The 20,537-nt window shown below is 41.4% G+C and overlaps 1 protein-coding gene across 1 annotated transcript; it reads right to left on the bottom strand.

Annotated features, from left to right (window-relative positions):
• Positions 1-6,183: 6,183 nt before the first annotated feature.
• LOC116917766 (serine/threonine-protein kinase par-1) lies at positions 6,184-18,962 on the bottom strand. Its single transcript, XM_032923359.2, has 7 exons — positions 18,205-18,962; positions 12,874-13,086; positions 11,471-11,609; positions 10,027-10,153; positions 9,850-9,898; positions 9,554-9,733; positions 6,184-8,966 (listed from the first exon to the last, which is right to left on the bottom strand). The coding sequence occupies exons 1-7, from the start codon at positions 18,561-18,563 to the stop codon at positions 6,557-6,559; spliced, it is 3,477 nt and encodes a 1,158-aa protein (XP_032779250.2). The 5' UTR covers positions 18,564-18,962; the 3' UTR covers positions 6,184-6,556.
• Between the last annotated feature and the right edge of the window lie 1,575 nt (positions 18,963-20,537).

Raw genomic sequence — 20,537 nt, 5'->3', positions numbered from 1 at the left:
AATCCGTAAACGGAAACAAATCCTGTAAACATTGTAATACTTGTAATACAAATTTTACACTGAAAATTGAAATACAATCCGTGAACGGAAATTCAACATTCAAACTCTGAAAAAAGGAAACATTGCTTTATACTTCCGTGAATGGATTCAAATCTGAGTGCCTTCGAACTATTATACTCACATGTACGGAGGAAAGGTGGCGCGATTACTTGCCCATCAGTGAAGGGAAACGAATCCGTTGGTCACCACTCACGGCATCCGTTTTCATGGAATAACGTACTTGGATCTGAATCCGTTCACGGGTGAAGACTGTGTTGCGAAAACTGCACTTTCTTGTTCGACCTTTTTAGTCAGTGCAAGCGGTGCAGTGCAATTTCTAGCAGACGAATTTAGAGAGTGTGTTGTTTAGTGATAGGAGCCTTTTTTTTTCGTCTGCTACTTCCTCCAGCCGGTGTAAAAAGTGAAAAAAAGTGTTCGAGTGTAACCTCCATTTTCTTACAACCCGGTGGAGTGCATGACGTCACATGACCCTTCTCGCTCCGAGCCAGTGAGCACTGGCTACTAGGGCTGTGGCCCGGACCAAATGGGACGGGTTTTTTCTTAAGGGGTTAAAATTAACGGGTTTTTTTCCTTAAAGGGTTTTGAACCGGGTCGAAGATGCAAAAAAATTTCCCGTTCCGTTTGACCCGTGGGTCAGAAAAAACAACCCGGGTCGGGTCATGTCCCGTGTAATTATCGGGTCAAATGCACTTTTCTTCTCTTCTTTTCACTCTCGTCATCAGACTCAACCATTACAACGTTTATATTTGGACAACTTCTTTTTTTGCCAGTAGCATCGCCTGATTGACAGGATTTAGGTACGTTTGGACGTTTTCTGCGAATGGTGGCCAATTTTCAAAACGATTTTTTCCACTATCCACAATATCTTTAAATTTTTTTACAATGAGCTAGAACTTGAAGTAGGAAAGCATAGCATTTTAGCATAGTCTCCAGCAGTTCAAAACTATATGTGATTTTGTTTGGCATAGAATTGTGTAAAACTTGTGTAGAAATTGTGGAAAGTGGAAAAATTGTTTTGAAAATTGGTCACCAGTCGCAGCACTATATTGAGACAAACGTCCCGAGGCGCCTGTGGGTTGGTGACTTGGTGGGAGGACCTAAGTTCCCAAGTACGCAGAGAGATACCCCGATTCCTGACCGTTACTGTAGATTGCTATGTTTTTAAGCTATATTCTGCTTTGTTGACTCGTAACTTAGCGTAAGAGTTAAAAGCTTCTTTGTCTTACCCCACTCCTTAAAGGTGATCTGGGGCGCGTCAAGTGGCAAATCAGACGAATCCTGATTTTCCATAAGTCCCTGTAAAAGGGTTGCCTTTTATCGGGTTTTTTTTTCCTTGACCCGGGATCTGACCCGGTTTTTCATGACCGGGGCCACAGCCCTACTGGCTACTGCACCGAGTGCAGCCATCCGAAATCGACATATAATTTAAGGACGGGATTCTTTCCCTATCTCGCCGTGTTAAAAGCAGAGTCATAGAACCCTGGTTGGTTCACGCTGAGAGGAATCCCTATACCGCGTTTCGTTGGTCTGAATGTCTAAAATTTCGATGGTTTTGGGGCGGGGCACAGTGGTGGAAACTAGAATCAGAGTCATCTATCGAGAGAAACTGTTATTCAACGGCCATTGTCAGTGTTTCTATTCGAGGTTCAATTTTTCTGGTATCGTCTGCTCTGTTCGTTTCCTTTATCACTGTTGTGATTGGCTGTTGAAGTTTTCAAACGTGTTTCCTGATTGGTGCACTTATCATACACCCGCTGGAGGCTCTGACTGCTATTTCCGAAATTAGACACAACGACAGACGATTTCCCCCATGTCGTGAACCAACCAGGGTTCTATGACTCTGGTTAAAGCTTGTCGGGTGGCCTCTGGGCTCTTTTCACGAAAAAAATGTAAAATATATCATGAAATGCAGCTTTAAAAGGCGATTGTAACTACATAATTTTCTTCTTTGCGAAACGGATCATTTAAGGAGATATTTTGATTCTAATTGTAGATGAAGGGGAAAAAGGGCGGGCCGCCGGTGCCATCTATCAACCAAAAATCCCAAGTTCTCGCTCATTGTCAACTGAACCACGACGTCACCGAATCACTCTCTGTAGGGGAAAACGGCGGGTGTTTACTAAATGGTTCCAGGATTCCCCGCTAGGTTCGCTAGTCTAGGAGGCCGTTCGTCTACAGGGGTGATAGGGCAAACACCTTTTTTTATTTTAATAATTTTTTATTATCAGTTCGGGTTGTTTCCGAGTCTAAGCCGGTGCCAGGAAAAAAAGAAAACTTGTTGCAAAACCCGATTTCAAACCCCGATTTCAGCGCTTTCTGTCCCGTTTGCACCGATTTCTACCCGATTTATTATTACTTGGGTATTAGATACAAGGTTCGAATTCCAATGATATGAAAAGGATGCACATTTTTTCAGCAGTATTTCACTCTTGTCTTCAAAAGCTCTTTTTTATTTTGAATATTTTGCGAGACAATGTCGCTCATTTTTTCTTAAAATAACACTATCCGCACCAATAACAAAATCGTTTGATTTCTTCTAATTCCCGACGGCAGGCTACATACAAACTAACACGTAAAATGTCTCAAAGAATTGCCAGTCTAGCACAATCATAAGACCCTAGTTTTCAACTTCCTAGGTAGATGATTCGATCCCAATAGGATACTAATAATGAAATTAATTAAGGTTGTTCAGTTCTTGTCTTCCGTAATTTAAGTTAAATTACCTGCTGCTCAAAATTGAACTGCCAATTGATTTGTTTTTAACTTTTTATATCAGATAATTTTCTTTTCATTTGAAATAACGGACCGTACATAGTAGCCGTATTTTCGGGATTTCCGTTACCGTAAGCCATTTCTGAAGTTTGAAATGCAAATTTTAGTTTTTCGCTTTTATAAGAATTCTGTGATTTTTATATTTTTTTGTACCCTCAACGCTACCTAATACTTTTCTCCAAATATTGATTAAGGAAGAAGTTTTAATTACACGTACAACATTTCGGTCACTTTCTGGAACCTAGCCCCTCGAATCCGAGTTGTAAATCTCTAACACTTTTCTAAAGGGAAAACTAAATTTTTTAATCTTTAAATTTGTTTTTTGCTAAACGCTAAATGCACAAAATGCACACTGAAAAGTTACTCATGATTTTAATCCTTTTAAATTCCGTCTGTCTTTTTTTAGAAACACGTATGGTTGCTTGAAAGGTGTTCAAAATGTTTCTCTATAATTGTTTTCTGGGATGGAATCCGGGCCAACGTCTCACTAGCCTCTCATTTCCCATCAGAGCTACAATATCTTGATGTTTGAAAATAATATGATGGTTGTCTGCTGGAAAGTTGTTGCGATTGTTTTATTCGAAAACAAATGAGGAAAAGGCAGAAGCAAAGTAGCACTGTTTCTGGTAGCAGGAAGATTTTTAAGTAAATCCCGGTAAATCCCAACTACATCCGACTTCATCACCCAAAAGAAGTCGACAAAAGTAACAAAAACTACTAGTGTTTTGATTAAATGTTGCAAAGAAATAGGTGTTCCAAAAAGGGGCAACGTTTTTCGAGAGATTAGCCGTTTCCCGCCGTTTGCTAGCTGATAGAGCAAAGTAAAGTTAGTTAATTGTCTGCCGGAATGTAAAATGACCACCTTTGACCTTTCAGTTAGCATTCCTCGGGCGTTTTAAAATTTCACAGGTTTTTCCTTAACTGAAGTACACATTTCTTCTTTTACTATGAATTTGTTTTATCAGATGTCATTTTAAACTTTCTTTCCGACTACATTTAAGGCATGGAAAAAAACTTAGTTTTTGATCTGGAACAAGCAGGAACTTGCCCTGTGTCCGAAACGGCGTGTTCATCCTATATGTTCCAGTGGCGGATGACTGTCTGTCCTTGGCGGATCTTGACAATTTTGGTTTTCAGTGCTTCGGTCGAAGCCAAGATTAGTTAAGGTCCGTTGAATTTGATGTGTCAGTTTCTTGAAATCTGCTCGTATTTATTTGTACGGATCTTTCAAACTGACATACATTGTTTCTATGGCAAGCCATGACGTAGTCTTAAGACCATATAATATGTATCCCATATAATGTGTATTTCCTCTTTAAATTTGCCGTACAGGAAAGCGTTCTTTACGTTAAGCTGCATAATCTCTATTCATGGGACAGCTGTCGTTGGCACTTGACAGGGCAAAACCCATAGATAGATTCAAATTGGACGATTATCATATTGCAAAATCGCGCGATGCATGAAAAATACAAACACATTTGAGGTTAAGGCTGCTTCCTTAAAAAAATAAAATAATTTCGATAACTTAGCAGAGACATTCAGCGTAACTGAGTTTTTATTTTATTTTTTGTCACCTCGTTTGAATTTTATATTTGACAGAGTTCGATTGCACTTGAATTTCTTTTATTAACAACAAAATAGGAAAAGTAAAAACCATGTTTCGAGTGAACTGTAATTAATTAATTATTCAAATCGTGCAATTCTGTCATTGCCATCTGGCTTTAGCAAGTACGAACTTTTATCAATTGGAAATCATTGAAATTTTTTTATGTTGACCTATCGTCAAGCGTAATCAACGAAAATTTTGTGTCAATTTGTGTTAATCAACCAAGCAATGTTTGTTAATTTCATGTTTTTAATTTTTTTAATGAACAGAATGTATCGTCCAATTCTAAATTATTGCTTAAAGTCTTCAGAATCACACTTCCAGCTTAAACGTTGGCCGAGGATTCAGAAATTTTATACAAGATTCACAAATTTTGTGTAAGACTTATGGTGTTGGCTTTATATCAAAGTGATTCCTGTTATTCCTGGCCGGGTGTGCGAGTTGGAAATCAGTCATCAACCCGCAGTCCAATGACAACGATTCCATTTATTCGCTTAATTGCCCCGCAGTTGGCGGTTTGAAATCGACTGGATTTTTCTTGCATTCGCCACAAGTCGAATTCTGGAAGCTGGTTTGTAGCCGCCTTTGCAAAAAATGTCCCGCGTTGTGGCCCCTCCCACCTTTCTATTGTGCTTTCTTCTGATGTTGAAACGCAACATGCTCAACAAAACATACAAAAAAACTGGTTGATGAGCTTTTATTCTATCGAAACACCAGATATCGAGGCCGCAGGAAAAAATCTAAATATGTGAATTGCTGGGTAAGTTGGCATTTCATGGGTACGTATCTGAATCATGTTTTTGTTATGCAACAAGTCACATTTCTTACCCGGTGCTAACGATCGAATTTGCAGTCTTCTGATAGTTCCATTAAAATCAATTCAAATAAACTGCACAATCGGAACATGTAAAGGAGCCTTTCATATAAAAACTATTGAACTAGCTCTCGGTTTCGATTTGAGTTTTTGTTTTCTGATCGAAAATGTTGGCACTTAAATTAGAAACGGGGGTATATAAAACCCAGATTTTCTATTTATAGCTAAAATGTTTGCCAACGTAGTTAACTTCAACTACATTGAAACTCAAAAAAGGACGTGCCAAAAGGCTTATTATTTATTCTTTGTAGTAAAACTTTTGCCGTTAATTCGAAATGCAAAACACATCTGCCCACACATCAAAGGAGACAAGAACTTTTTCTTAATTTGGTCTTGTATCTTCGTCCTTGCTGCCGTTTTTGGTTATAGCATTATCCTTCGCCCAACTTACAAGACGTGGCCCTCACTTCGTATGTTCCTGCGTTTACACCGACGGGGGAGATAAATGTCAGCACGAAGTTGTCCGTATTTCCTTAAAAACATAGGGAACCTTGAGTTGCGTGCCCTTGAATTCGGCTATGTTCGAAGAGGAGAAGAAAAGGCAAGCGACGGTACAGAACGTGATCGTTAGGACGTATCGAACAGACCTAGCGCTCACCGCCAGCATGGCCGTGCTTTGGTCTGCTCACTTGTTACGTCCGATTCTGGCCAATAGAATTATTGTTTTTGTTTGATTACTTTCTGACGACCATACGCCGCATTATCGGAAAATTTCTATTTACTTTGTTCTTATGCCATCGTTCATTTCCTTCACGCAATGGGCGAAAAACGCAGTTCGTCTTTGAAATGGGTTTATCGCCTACTTTTCTTTCACGCATTCGCCCCAAACCACATGCCCATCGGTGTCAGTAGTAAATATGAGATATACGGATAACTATTCACAAGTGTATAACCATCAACAAAAACGTGCGCGCGACACTTTTACCATAAACATTCAAAAACTGGTTTAGCAAGCCAGTGGCAGTCATATGGGGAGTGAAAAAAAAAAAATAAAATAAAAAAATAAAATGAAGAAAAAAAGATTTGAAAATACACTAGTCAGAGGCCACTGGTTTCCCCTCCTGATCTAGTGGGGACTTGTGTTGGTTGTGAGGGAAAGGTGTGGGGTTAGACGATGCCCTTAGCTGGTAGTTTCATTTTCACACTTAATAATGATTTTATTCAATTGTTTTAATGTAAATATGTTGCGAAAGGTACAGAAGACTTGACAACCAATAAGAATAGGATGACGTTGTGGGGGATTCTCATTTGAACGGGCCGGGTGTTGATTGGCGTCGGGACCTATATGTGCTGCTCGTTGATGGCGGGTTACTGCCCGCACTGTCACCATCGACTTTCGTTCCAAACTTTTCAAAAGCACGCGCCACAGATCCAACGCAAACTCGATTCCAAGGCTGGGCCAATAAAGATATTTCTGACTGAACGCTGAAGGAGCGTGGTCGCCCCGTCCAGCTTCCTGGTGGACCGGTTAGTGCGCCTTCGATCAAATCTGCTTCTGGTTCAGGTCCGTTACCACAATCACGGCCACCCGCTGTCTTCTTGCGCCGCGGCTCACGCGTGCCTTCAAGGCCTTCATCACTGGACCGATCGCTCAGGTCGCTACTCGAACTGCAGCCTGTGTCACTAGAGACGGACCCAGATCTTAGTCCGTAATCCTCCTCCACTTCTGGCGCAGTTATTGTTTTCTCCTTCTGCTCTTCCACTGTTTTATCCTCCGAGCTTTTAGTCATTCCGCCCTCCGGTGTCCCTAATGGGGTTGGTTCCTCATTTCGAGGACTGCAAATGGCATCCTCTGGCAAACGTGGAAGAGCCCGAATGTCCCACGACAAGTGATGCGGCCTGGTTCGCATGGTAACTTCGGCATTCCGTTGAATTCCTTGGGTAACAGGTGCCGACGGTGAACTGGTTGGCCCTCCCGCCACAGCACCTGCCACAAGGCTTCTCTCGAAAACCTGAATAGATGTCGACACCGGCTTGAAAGCTGTTTTTTTCTTCTCAAGTTTGCCGGTAGAAGCCGACCCGGGAAGCGGCGCAACCGAATCCTGGTGGTGAATGAAGCCTTCCGACAATTTCTTCACGCTGTTAGGTCTAGGCACAGCCGTCTCAGAGATAGTTTTCGCTGCGGTATTCACGGCGACGCCAGGCAGTTGACATTGGTTGAAACTTGTGATTAATTCGCTAACTGACAGTTTGATCTCGGGCTGTTTGCTTGTGGTCGAAGGACTAACGATAGAAGAAACGTCTTCTTGCCTCGATCCGCATGCCCAAGAGGCTCGTCGCCGGTTCAGACACGACGTGAGCAGTTGGCGTTGGCTATCGGACAGCGAGGCCGTATCAATGGATGTCACACTCATCCTAGCAGGCGTCGGTGAGTCAGTGGATTTTACAGCTGCTGGCGACGAGTTTGGAGGAGAAAGCAGAGCAGAGGCCGTATCAGACCCAAGGGCCGCCGTCATCGATTCATCGGTTGGCAAAGGACTAGTAGAAGTGGGTTGGTCTTTAAGACTGAAGGAGGAAGGAAATGCAAAATTTTTACGCGCGGAATAACCCGCAATGATATTGGGACTGACAGGAGATTTACTAGCCGCTGACGAAGTGTTTCCGTCTGCCGTGTTGGCATTAGACGTGGGCCAATTCCACGGAGATTTACCTAAAGATGGCGACAGAGAATCGGTGAGTGATGTTATTTTCGGGACAGGTGGGCCGTTCGAGCTGAGTCGCTTCAACGACGACGCCACTGCGTCCGCTCGACTAAGCACTGGCTCATGTTTCACGTCTTCCTGCGGTTGGGCAGTGTCACAAGTGGCATTCGTCGTCGTTTGGCTGCAGCTGGCCGGTGCGTCGGACACAGCAGCATCGGCATCAGCTTTCTGGGTGGCTGAGCTGAGCTCTTGCGTCGGAGTCTCCGAACGGGAATTGGACGGTGTGATTTCATCGGCGAAATCGGCCGTGGTTGTCTTCTCTTCTTCATCGCACAACGTTTCGGTGCTCTCCGACAGGACTTTGTTTAATTCTAAAATCTCCTCTACCCTGATCCCTTCTGCTGGTGACGTAAGCTCGGTAGAAAGCGTGCCGAAATTCGGCAGAATTCTTGGAAGTTCGCCCTTATCCAGAGTTGGAATTGTGAAACACTCGAGCGACTGCGTTGCCGGCAGAATATCAAAGTAGCCTGAAGAATCTGGCACGGGCATGGCAGGACTTTGCTCAGTTAGGAGGCTAAGGACCTCGTGTGACTTTGAGAGGTTGCGCAAAGAATGAAGCCGCTCCCTCGATTGGGCTGCAGTCGATCTGAATTCTTCGCAGAGATGGTCGCGTGATCGCGATACGCTCAAGCGCATCTCGCAGAGACGCTCGCGCGATTTCGACGTGCTCTTGCGCAGGTTGGAAGCCGCTACCCTTTCATAAAGGACCTCGCGCGATTTCGACATGGCACGTAGGAGCGAACGCGCAGTTGTCGACGGTGACGATCCGTGTCCGTTAATTGACGTGGCCGAACGGGGACACGCTAAAGTCGCTGCACCTGAAGGACCGTTGTGAAGAGCGGAATTTTTCCGTTGGCTTTCCGACGAAATGGTCTCCCTTTGATGACTTGCCACGTTTTTCCAAGAAGTCAACCACGGATGCTTCAGACATTCTTTCACCGTAGGCCGACAGCTGAAATAAATTTTCAACCAAATTTGTTAGTTTTGTTTTTTCATTATTTCAGTTAGTTTCTTTTTGAAAAAAAGGTAAAAAAAACATTTGATCGGCTTGAACTTATTCTTTTCGTCACAGCGTGGCATCGCGCAAAAGTTGGATAGTAGAACACTGTAAATAGTTTAACAAAGATTTGCGAGTGCTTTAAAATCTTGAACTACTCGTCACCTCTCTTATTCCAATCTAGTTTTTAAAATTCCCCCATAGATTTTTTTCTAATGCATCAGTACGACTCTTAGATGTGCGAGTGAAATGCTAACCCAGCAGAACTAACTCTCAAGCACTGACCAAGTCACGAATCTCTCTTCCCCCACAACGGGCCACATGCATCCTATTAATTAATATGTGCGTTAATATGAAAGTTGTTTTCGGCAATCGGCTGATTCAATGCGTATCAAGCCAACGCCGCCTACGAGATATTCCCTGGGAAATCAACTAACTATGCAATTTGTTTCAATCGTATCTCGCAACCTTAAGGATCTTTATCACAAACCCTCGATCGTTTTAGAATTTGCGTTTGCAGAGGCATATTGGATTTGGAATACCTCGGTTCTCTGGATAATGTTTTACGGATGAAATCCTCTGCTTGAGGGGAAATGTCCTCAAAAAGCTCGTCAGGAAAATCCAGTTGCCCGTGACAGATGTTTTGGAAAGTCTCTTGATCAGTATCACCTCCGAAGGGTGTGAAGCCGGTCAATAGAACATAGGCCATTACTCCAACCGACCTATGTGAACCGACATCAAGAAATACTTGTTATTCCAACCCAAATTTATAGAGGAAATGAGTTCGAAAAAAATGTGGGATAATACCTCTACAAAAATGTGTTTGCAAAATATTTACCAAATATCCGCCGACAAGTTGATAGGCTCGTAATGTAAAATTTCAGGCGCTGGTAGAGTGACCGAGTGGCAAGCAAATGTAAGTGAACAGAAAAAGAAAAGCGATAAAGTTGCAGCGATATCCACAAATTATACAAACAGTAAATCAATTGACAACTTCGAAATGAGCTCGACATACAAACATAATCCGGAGTCCCCAATAATTCGCGAACTTCTTGCCCGGCTACGATGACTCTCGATATCTCCAGATCACATAGTTTCACGTCGCAGTCTGGAAAAGTGCCCATGAGTAACACGTTTTGCAACTGTCCAGAATAATCAGAGAAAAGAGAAACAGGTGTGTGTGAAAACATTGAAACTGATTCAAACATCAGCAAACCTAACAATGGATTACGTGTTTGTTAGGACTCTAATTGGATTGTGTTACACTAAATAAGGTAATGAAAATATTACAGCAAAACTCGGTTGAAAAGGATATGTAGCAAACACCTACGTACGTATTTATTTTTAAAATTTTACCTCTACCCGGGGTTTTCGATTAACTTGATGTTCTTATAAAGTTCGCAACAACAAGACTGGTATTGATAGCTACCTCTATTAATATTGCGTAAAGAAAAGACTCGATTGTGAATGAAATTTCGGAGTGGCGACTGGCGAGCCCTAACAGGATGCTGCTGACGTAATAGCAAAATGGTCTGTAACTCTAGTTTCCGGCTATCGAAAACGGTTGCCAAACAGGAACGGACTCGGTCGTACTCCCCAAAACACTTTGGTCAGTTACTTTCAAATTAATACTACTAAGTAAAAAAAAAAAACTATGTATACTGTATATATATTAGATTTGAAGTAGCTTGGCCACGACATGTGTAGTGCTGTGTGTTATCGCAGCCCAATAGCTACGAAATACAGTTTATACCTACGCATGTCAATGGAAAATCTATGTTCAATGTCCATCATTACTTCCCATGTACATTAGCAGAAAAAGCCAGCATTGTGAATGCATCAACCAGATAGAAATAAAAATGAACTGACTATTCGTGTGTGCAAAAATGACATGTAGTACTTCTGGATACCAAAGACGGTGACTTGCAAACCAACGTAAGAACCTTAAATCCGACGCCACACAAGATCATTGTTACATTGTGTACGTGTTTTCAAGTAGAGCAACTTAGCGACATGGCTTGGGAATACGGAAACGGCATGAGGAAAGAGCAGTTTACACTACTATTAAAATTTTTTTTTGGCACATTAATCAGGGCTGCTGCTTAAGATGGGAAAATACATGGCGGAAATGCGAGGGGGAAAAAGAAAACTAAACATTAGGATTCAAGGTATCCAAGACGAAGGGCATCACAGAGTCAACAAGTCGTCCTTGATTGACCGAGTTTGGTCAATCGTCTCCCGTTTCCAAATATAGCTTGTCCTGTACGTCTTTTACGGTATTAGGAGGGGGAATAAGGAAATGAAACAGCTGGTTTGGCAACTTTTCGGTAGCACTGATTTGCTTCTTAGCTTGCATGAGGTAGGCTATTTGCTTAGAAAATCCGTTTTGTAGCCATGTTCAACTTTCAAATCAGGGAAGTTGAGGGCATGAAAAACGGACTTGAGGGAATTTTGTGTACCTTGATATCCAAGTGAGCCATGCTGCGCTCGTGGAGGAAAAGAAGGCCTTCCAAAACCTGACGGACAAACTTGACGGCATCGCGTTCGTAAGGCACCATATCGTCGTCCATGAGAGTCTGAAGGTCGCCACCAGGAGCACTTGGCAAAAAAAAATTTTTTTTAAATGTGTATTAAAAACATAGCCAAGTTTATTTACGTTGGGGACGCCGTAATCAATTAGCCAAAGCAAAAAAGAACTTGCTACATGTGTGCTACACTTTAACGCGATATTTCCAGTTATGACGCAAAGAGATTTAATTAAATATCCTCCTCCTGTATTTGCTTGGTGAAAATATTTATTTTTATTTTTTTGTAGTTAGCAATTGCAATACTAATTACAAGTGGCAAATATAATTCCATCTGATATACGTGTCGTTAAAGAAAACGATTTTTATGGAGCCAAAAATTCTTCGCACTCCTCTGGAACTTCTGCGTCCGGTTTCACATTTAGCGCTGTATTTAAAGCTGAAAATTCAATGTTTCCAAACTGTGTTTAAAACGTTGATAGTTAGAAGAATTTAGTATTTTTCCTTCTTCAGTGATAAACGCACAACAGCTTTCTAGAGATTTCCATTACATGCACTCATATTTCCCCGATGACGGCAGCAGTTAACCGACGCCTGTCTTTCGCCTATGACGAGGGATAAGACATGACTCAATCAAGCCCCATGCCTTGATTCTACAGTCTACACTTCCTTTTCCCTCCTGAGAAAAGGCTGGAATCTTGAATAGGCCAAAGGCTACCAGCTACTCATTTCTCGAATGATGTGCCATTGTAAGGCCGCTGGATGATCGAGCATGTCACAAGGAGGCATACGATCAGAGAAATCGAAAGGAGAAAGACAACGAGACGCGAAAATATGTATACACACGCGTAAAGAGGCGAGTGCGGAGATTCGGCCAAGAGCTTTCTCCATTTTGTAGGAAGGAAACATACGTGGTGAAAGCGTGGTGATCGTTAGTCACACATTGTAATATTTTCTATGAAACCCATCAAAGATCAAACGAAGCAGACAGCAAAATCTGCCTTGGTAAAATCTGGGGTTTTTCAACTGTTGTTTTGCTTCGTAATCAATGCTCGGCCCTTCCCATAGAAATGTAATCCTTCGGCTTTTGCTCCGCACGTTCTGGCTTTCAAATTTACATTTTCTTTGATAATAATAAGTGGTTGTGACCTCACCGATGATTTCCCTTATGACCGCACCCATGTATACCGCAATAATGTAAATATATTTCTGTGTACCGCTTGAATACATCAATTCTAAGTGTCTGGGGAAACGAACGTTATAATAAGAAAAAAAAAAAAATCATAAAAAACAGTGAAGCTCTATAGCAGAAATAATGTCTACTAAGTGAAACTTACTACTCCATGACGAGGATCATATGGCTTGGCGTATCAAAAACGTCAATCAAGTGGATGATGCGAGGATTGGTGGTGCAGAGGGACATGAGAGCAATCTCGTGCAGAATTTCGGTTGTACAGTCCTGGCCATAGCGTATCTTTGCAGCATACTTGGCCGCATACTCTACACCAGTGGTACGATGCCGACATTTTCGGACGGTAGCGAATAAACCACTAAAAGAAATCAAATATTTATTTAGCATGTTAATCTTGCGCATGTTTTAATATTTATTAAACCACATACACACAGCGTGCACCTAAATTTTGTGGTCAATGACTTTTGTTTTTCGGTTCAACGTCTGTTTTCCTAATGCCGTTCGTGACATCGATGGAACAATGTCCTCACAGTGCTAAATGGAATCATGTCAGCTATAAAACTGTCTGACAGAACTTTGCTTTCTGCCAAGATTCGATGAAGCATTTCAAGGGTGCCATAAGCAAAGCGCCAGAAGACAGCAACACAAAATGCTTCAATTTGATCTCGATTACGAGAACGAGAGCCAAAGCCCTCCACCCCCCCTGCCCTACCCCCCAATATCACATTATTTTCAAATTCCTTGCGATGGTTACAAATACACTTTTCAAAATTATTGGAAAATGTTTAGCCTATTAAGTTGCAACTACGAATTTACGAGACGGACGAGAAATAGGAGTGTTTAGAGAAACATGACCACTTGCTCAGAACTCTTGATAAGAATAAAAAACCACAAGTATCATTAATAATTTTTGCTTGAATCCTCACCACCCACCGCCAAAAAAAAAAAACAACAAACAAACAAAAACAAAAACAAAAAAATTTAGAAGAAATGAAAAAAAAGTTGTGAACAAATGATGAGGTTTACAAAAACAAAATAATTTCCTCGTCCATTGTTAAATGAGGAATGACGACGTCGATTTTTCCCGTTGGATTGGGTGGAACGTCGAGTTTTTAGAATTGCTGTTCTCCTGTCAGCTATGATGCTATATAATCATTCATAGCTTGTGACTACTTTTTTGACGCTTATTTCATGAATGAAGATGATGCGTAACTCCTAGGCTGTACTACTCAGACGTACTTAGATAACACCAGCGCCAATCACAAATCGAGCACACCTTTTCAAATGTTTTAAGACATTTATGGTGATAAAAATACCAGTTGAAAATGTTGTGGGTCCCATGCTAAGATGATGACGCAATCCGTCACAAGTTACACACCTTATGGAGGCTTGCTTCGACACACTTTTCCAAATCGCCTTTTGACGACTGACTACTTCCTATTTTTCTCATTTTTTTCTCAAATTATAATTTAGTTTTAGTCAACACCGTAGGAATTTTAACGCAAAAAAAAAATTTAATTTAGTCAATTTCCGAGATTTGCTTATCCCCCCTCATCTTTTCCCCGTTTAACCTATTGTTTTAAAAACCATCCTCTGCACACCCACGTCCCTAAGCCCGAGGGGATCGCACGGGCTGCGACGCCAAGAAGATGACTCAGAACTTGAAACCCGTAATTTCTGAGGCTAGGAAATTTCAGAGCGTGCACGCGATTCGGCCTCGCTGAGACCTGTGGAATGAAACTGTTTTTATTGACACCCAAATATCCCCATTAGTGAGAGAATCATAATTGGGTGAGAGAGTCACAGTGCGGTATAAAAGAGTCACAGCTGGTGAAGAATCCTCGTTTTCCGGCAAGAATCAAGCCTGATTTTAGTATTTTGACCACTTCAATTAGGAATTATTTACTCTTCTGCCAACCAACAATTGTCCCCAAAGTCACTTTTCCGAAAAGTGACTTTTGCATTTGCCAGTTTGTATAAAGAGCTTATTCGATAATTTGAATCTGTTTCCGTCACATGGGTTCTCAGCTATCGAAATCTCTTTAGTTTCGACCTGCAAAGTGTTAAAAACTTGATTCGCTTTACCACCCGCATGTAAACATTATCCCCTTGTTCAGAACGCGGCAGTTTGTAGCTTCACAATTATCTCGTTTGGAACTAGGCACTGCGCAAGTTTGGGCTGAGGAGAAGGCCGAGAAGCCATTGGCTATTTTAAAAATTGGGTGTGTCGACTATGGGTGGATAGGGCGCAGCGTTCAAGTCTGTCGACATATTTGGCGAAATCTGTCATTGCACTTACTTCAAGTGATAATTTCCTTGAATATAAAGTTTAAAACTGCGGCCACCTTAGCTGACAATGGACTTATGCAAATCAATATTCTTCACGCTAATAGGTTCGGATCTAAATAAACTTTTATTGTCTTGTTACTCCATGTATTACACGTTCCAAGCGTAGCGTGTCGACGTGTCGCCTTTCCTAGAATTTGCCGCTGCTCAAACTGCCTCTTGACCACACCCTCGATAAACCCAAACACGTTTGTTTCTGAAAGCTGCCAATAAAACTCAACATAGTTTCCACGTACATTCCCTATTGTTGTAAACGATTTTTAGTTCTTCGGCGGGAAAATGCTGTGCATAACAAACTAAATACAGACAGTATATTTCGATCATTACTTGAATTTCGGACTAATCTTTGAGTCACCCCTTGCCATCTGGGCCCGCCTACAACTGGAAAACTATACCTCGGCTGACTGACGTCATCCGCTATTTGAATATCATGTGGATGAAAGCACGAGCCTCACTGGTTGAAAACTCAAACAGTCACTTCAGCTATCTATAGAATGTTGGTTTTTTTTTGGGTTTTTTTTTTTAGTTCTGGATAGACACATGTTTTACTGGTCAGTTTAGCGTGCCGGTTAATACGCAGGTCAGGATAAGCCCCCATCTGCAAATCTACGTGGGGAATGTAGGGCGCATTGGATATTTTCACCTCCCGAAATTAGATCAAGGGGCCACGCGTACAGACATATAGACTCAGATGCCTTAATGATCAGGATGGACCAGAATAAATTACTTTTGCGCTATACCCCTTCTGCGGGAACGTGGCATCTGTATTAACGAGCTGGGAGTGATGAGCGACGTCGTTTTTCCGTTTATCTATCTTTTGCCTGAGATAACGTTGGGAGGGAGTAGATTTGAATTGGAATTTTCACCCCACAGGTGCTAAGTTGCGCGAAAAAAATATGGCCTGCCCATAAAGCGACATGAAAATAAGTTTACGGTGCGAGAACCCGCAGGTATTTTGGTACTTGAGAATAAAGAATTTGGTGTCCCTACCGTTTCAACGATATCTTTAGGTTTTGGTTATTCATTTGTTTAATGTTTTTACGTAGGATATTTGTGTTTCTGGGCCGACATTATGGCTAATATCCCAAAATCATCACATTTCCTCCTACGACATTGGTGCATGAAACTGTGCTGTAAAAAACATTTTTGGTAATTTTTTTTTTTTAATTTTATGAAATAAAATTTTAGAAACTCCGTTAGGTTAGTCATTTGGCTTGGGACTAAAATGTTCGTTTTCGTATTTGCTGTTCGTGCTTATTTCCAAAAAGAGACTTGCCAGTCAAGGTTAGCCATTCTGCGTCTTGCTATCACGTCAAGGCGGTGTCTGCCAAAATCTCGGTGCTTTTTTTTTTACCTCTTATTTCTTTTATCCATATACTGTATTAAATATATTAATGTACATGTATTTTACTACACAAATTTATTGTGAAAGTTAGCTAGTTGAGCTTGAGGGTTCGTCTTGACAAGCCCTATCCGCATGCACTAAGGGATGGCGCTATAGCGCCAAATGAAATCGAATTGCAGCTGAATTACCAAACTGAATTACAAAAACCGATGCTTTAAAGGTACACTCCTAACATGGGAACACGTTGTCCTCTTTTCTTGTAGTTGATTAAAATATCTAACTAGAGACATGCGCATGAACATGCACTTTGTCACTGATTTCGTCATGAGTTTTCGTCCTTTTGATATTATGTAATGATAATGCATTCCGGCTAGTACTAGAATTTTCGTTCTAATGTGCCAAACCTCCCTCTCCCTTAACTATGTTATAAAATATGAATTGGTGGTCTGATCAGATAAAACCGAAAATAGGCGCAAAAACTGCAGAGTGTGCATATTGGAAGGATCGTTTGATAAATTGGCATTTGGATATTGTTCCACGAAAGCACAATGAGCAATGAAAATTTAACACATAAAATTTGTTCATTGGGGCTGACGCCAAGAAACAACCATGTTAGGCATCCTCCTTGACTTTTGGTTTTGTACGTTTTCCAATCGTTATTGCCTAGCTCTGTTCGCCGTATTAAGATTGCCTCAATCGACTGGCCTTCAACGAACGTTGCAACAAAACTTGGCGGTGTTGGTCTCATACCTAGCTTTATCATGACTTCTCATACTTGCGATGAAACAACTGTGAATGCGATTCTGGCTGCGACACGTCATCGTTCATCTCGCTGGTCGTTGCGAGTTCAAAATGCGACCATTTTGTTTAGCTGCATAACCAAGTAAGACTTCCAAGTGACTTTCGCATGCAACCAAATAAAATTCTTTAAAAAGAATTTTGTTTAAAGAAGTACTAAGGTGGCATACGTACGTTTTGCCTAGTTGCAAGAGGAGGTTAGCTGTACTACCCTTGGTTCGTCTTTTGTTTCTTAAGCAACGGAGAAAGGAGGGAATGAGAATCAAGCCATATGCAGCCAAGCAGCAGCTCACCTCTGCTAAGAGTAGTCGAGACGGAGGGACAAGCGGTGATGCTGCTGGCCCCTGAGCATGGCTAAAAACGACTTTGAGAGAAAAAAGATGGCCAAATATGGAGGAAGGCCATTGAACTAACGACCGAGCAAGCGAGAGGCAGCAGGTTTGCCACAGAACTATTTAGGCAATAAACCAAGGAAATGGAAGAGAAGAACGCGACGATGAAAAAGGGAAGAAAGAAAGGTGGAAAAACACACACACACACAGCACATAGTCTGCCATACAAGTTTTTTCTTTTTTTTTCTCTTTTTTTCTTTTTTCAAACAAGTTCAGACCCAGCGAACGTTCTTCCTCTTTCCTTGACTTTCATACTGTGACCATGAGGCTCGCTTAAGGGAGCCGATCATCTTTCTTTCGTTCGTAGACTATTTGATGTCTAAAAACTAAAACCCATCCAAGATAGGAAAGAAACCATTATATCAACAGCCATGCATGTAGCTTCGCAGAAACGAAAAGGTGTTTCTTTTTTTTTTCTCCTTTCTTTCTTTTTCTTTCTTCCTACTTATCTCTATCGTTTCGTTCACATTCCAGGAAAAAAATAAATAAAAAAAATACAAATAAAATAAAAATAAACTCTCAATCCACCCATTTTCGGTAGCATTAAAACTCGAACAGGATATTGGCATTGGTTGATGATGCAAGCGAATCAAACCTGGCAAATGGTTCTTCCTCGACTGCATAGTGCAAATCAATTGGGTCGGTCTGGACGAGTTTGTTGAGTTTATCCTGATCGACGGTAACAACACCGTTGACGACTTTGCGCATGTCGCAGATTGGCTCAACGGTAGCCACGCTGTGCTGCGTGTTACGCCGGTGGCCTGGTCGCCGCTTGTGATGCAGTCGCGATCGGCCTCCGCCGCTGCCTCCACTGCCGCCTACAACACCTCCACCGCCTCCTCCGTTCCGTTCCATCGTAGATGAACTAACGTTAATCCCAACACTGGTACCGGATGTAGACGAGGAGGATGCAGTACCACCAGGTCCGTTGGATGACCCGGTGCGGCTCCTCATCCTTTGATCGTAACTGGCCAGTCACAGGCCGTTCGATATGGTTTTAACATTGAATGTATACGTTGTTTAATATATTTGTTTTCTATTTATTTATTTTGATTTTCTTTCCCCTTTTTTTCTTTTCTTTTTCCTATTTTTTTTTGGTTTCCAGACGAAGTTGGTTTAATCCGAATCAAATTCAGCCACACGGCACAAACTGGCACACACACTATTCAGCACGACTAAGAGAAAAAGCAATGCGTTTTCTGGCAAACTGCCTCTTTCTGATGACTCAGCGTAGTTATGGCAAAGCGAGTCATACAGCGACGAAACTGGGACTGAATACTTTCTTTTCCATGCACCTCAGCATGCGTGACCAACCACGGTTGATGCACACCAGCAACTGAATGTTAGTCAGCAATCCAACCTGCTTCTTGAAGCGTCATCAACCTGTTCTTGGTCTTCACGAATGGCTTGGGTTACAAAATTCAAAACCCCTCAGGCTCGTGTTTTTTCTTTCTTTCTTTCTTTCTTTCTTTCTTTCTTTCTTTCTTTCTCTCTTTCTTTCTCTCTTTCTTTCTTTCTCTCTTTTTTTCTATCTTTCTTTCTTTCTTTATTTAGTTTTTTTTTTTTTTTCTGGTGCTACTCGCGTCCCAAGTTCAGGCAACTCCTTTTCGAGACGCTGTTCATGCGCTGTCGTCTAGAAATGTTCTTGCCATAGACAAGAAAGTAATGAATACTGTTAAGTTGCTAAGTGCTAAACTTCAGTAAGGATCGACGCTTGAGGCTCACTTTTAATTGTTGTAGTCAGAACACGATCCACTAACGCTAAACGAAAACACACATTAGACATGAATTTGATAAGAAAAACTCAATTATCTATTTTATTTAAGTTCAAATGTGCCAAATGTCATTAAATTGGCTTTCATTAATTTCTCAGTGCATTCTTACATACAGACGAATTCCTCAACTATATGTTAGGCTTAATTGCCGAAAATTGACATGCAATTTATTTCCTGTGGCTAGAATGACTGTGCAACTTAAACTACAGCAGGGTGACTCAATTTGAAAGTGTTTTACTAGTTTAATCTACCAAAATATGATTTGAACCTGTACGATATTGGCAGTGGCCGAGTCGGAAGAGAATGATGATGTGTGCCGTGTTTCATTAAGCAATCACCGAATAATCACTAAATAGCTTACATGGAGGTTTGGAAGCAGTTCATTCACGTCAAAAAGCTTTACGGAGATTTTTGCCTACGCCGAGTCAGCTACCGGAAGGAGCGGTCCAGCTGCCCCTGCCCGGCTTCATATGTCATTTTCCCATTCGTAGGGCGATCCGAGTTCACGTACAAAAGCTCGTGAAGTTTACTAACACTGCTTCAAAAGTATAGCATTCAAATCATTTAGACATTTACCCAACCCGGTGGTTGGGAAGTTATATTTTTAGTTTCAAGTTTGTTTTTGTTTGTTTTTCTTATATCTAAGTTTTATTTTCCCCCCTTTTCGTAGGATCAACAAACCTTTAAAATAAAATCGCTTCAAAATTTAATGGTCATTGTTTTCAAGGTTCATAATTTGACCAAACCCATTTGGCGGGGTAATAACACGACTTCCTAAATACGCATTATCCTAATGGCATAAGGTAGGTGACAATAGTCACATGATGCAGGGTTTTGCAAAATCAAATCGTTCTCGGCAAGCGTCTTTACATGGATGAGTTTCACAGGAGCAGGTGACTGATGGCGGATTGCAAAAACAAAGGATTAGAGTCTCTAAATCGTTTCAGGTTATTTTATAATGCTTTTCATTTGCGCATTTGATTGGAATACAATATTTATTGGTTAATTCCAGGAATATCTTGGAAGAATAAAAAGTAAGAAAGTACGGTACATCATATCAGTTTGGATTTGGAATCCATACAAGGCTATTTTTTTTTTCGTCCTTGCTGTTTTGCCGACGGCAATAGCGGACGCCCTTATAGTCGACTCTCTT

The sequence above is a fragment of the Daphnia magna genome, linkage group LG2 (genome assembly GCF_020631705.1).
Source record: "Daphnia magna isolate NIES linkage group LG2, ASM2063170v1.1, whole genome shotgun sequence".
In the NCBI taxonomy this organism is placed as follows: Eukaryota; Metazoa; Arthropoda; class Branchiopoda; order Diplostraca; family Daphniidae; genus Daphnia; species Daphnia magna.
Note: the sequence above shows the minus strand (reverse complement) of the source record. Positions and strands in the feature narration are given on the sequence as shown.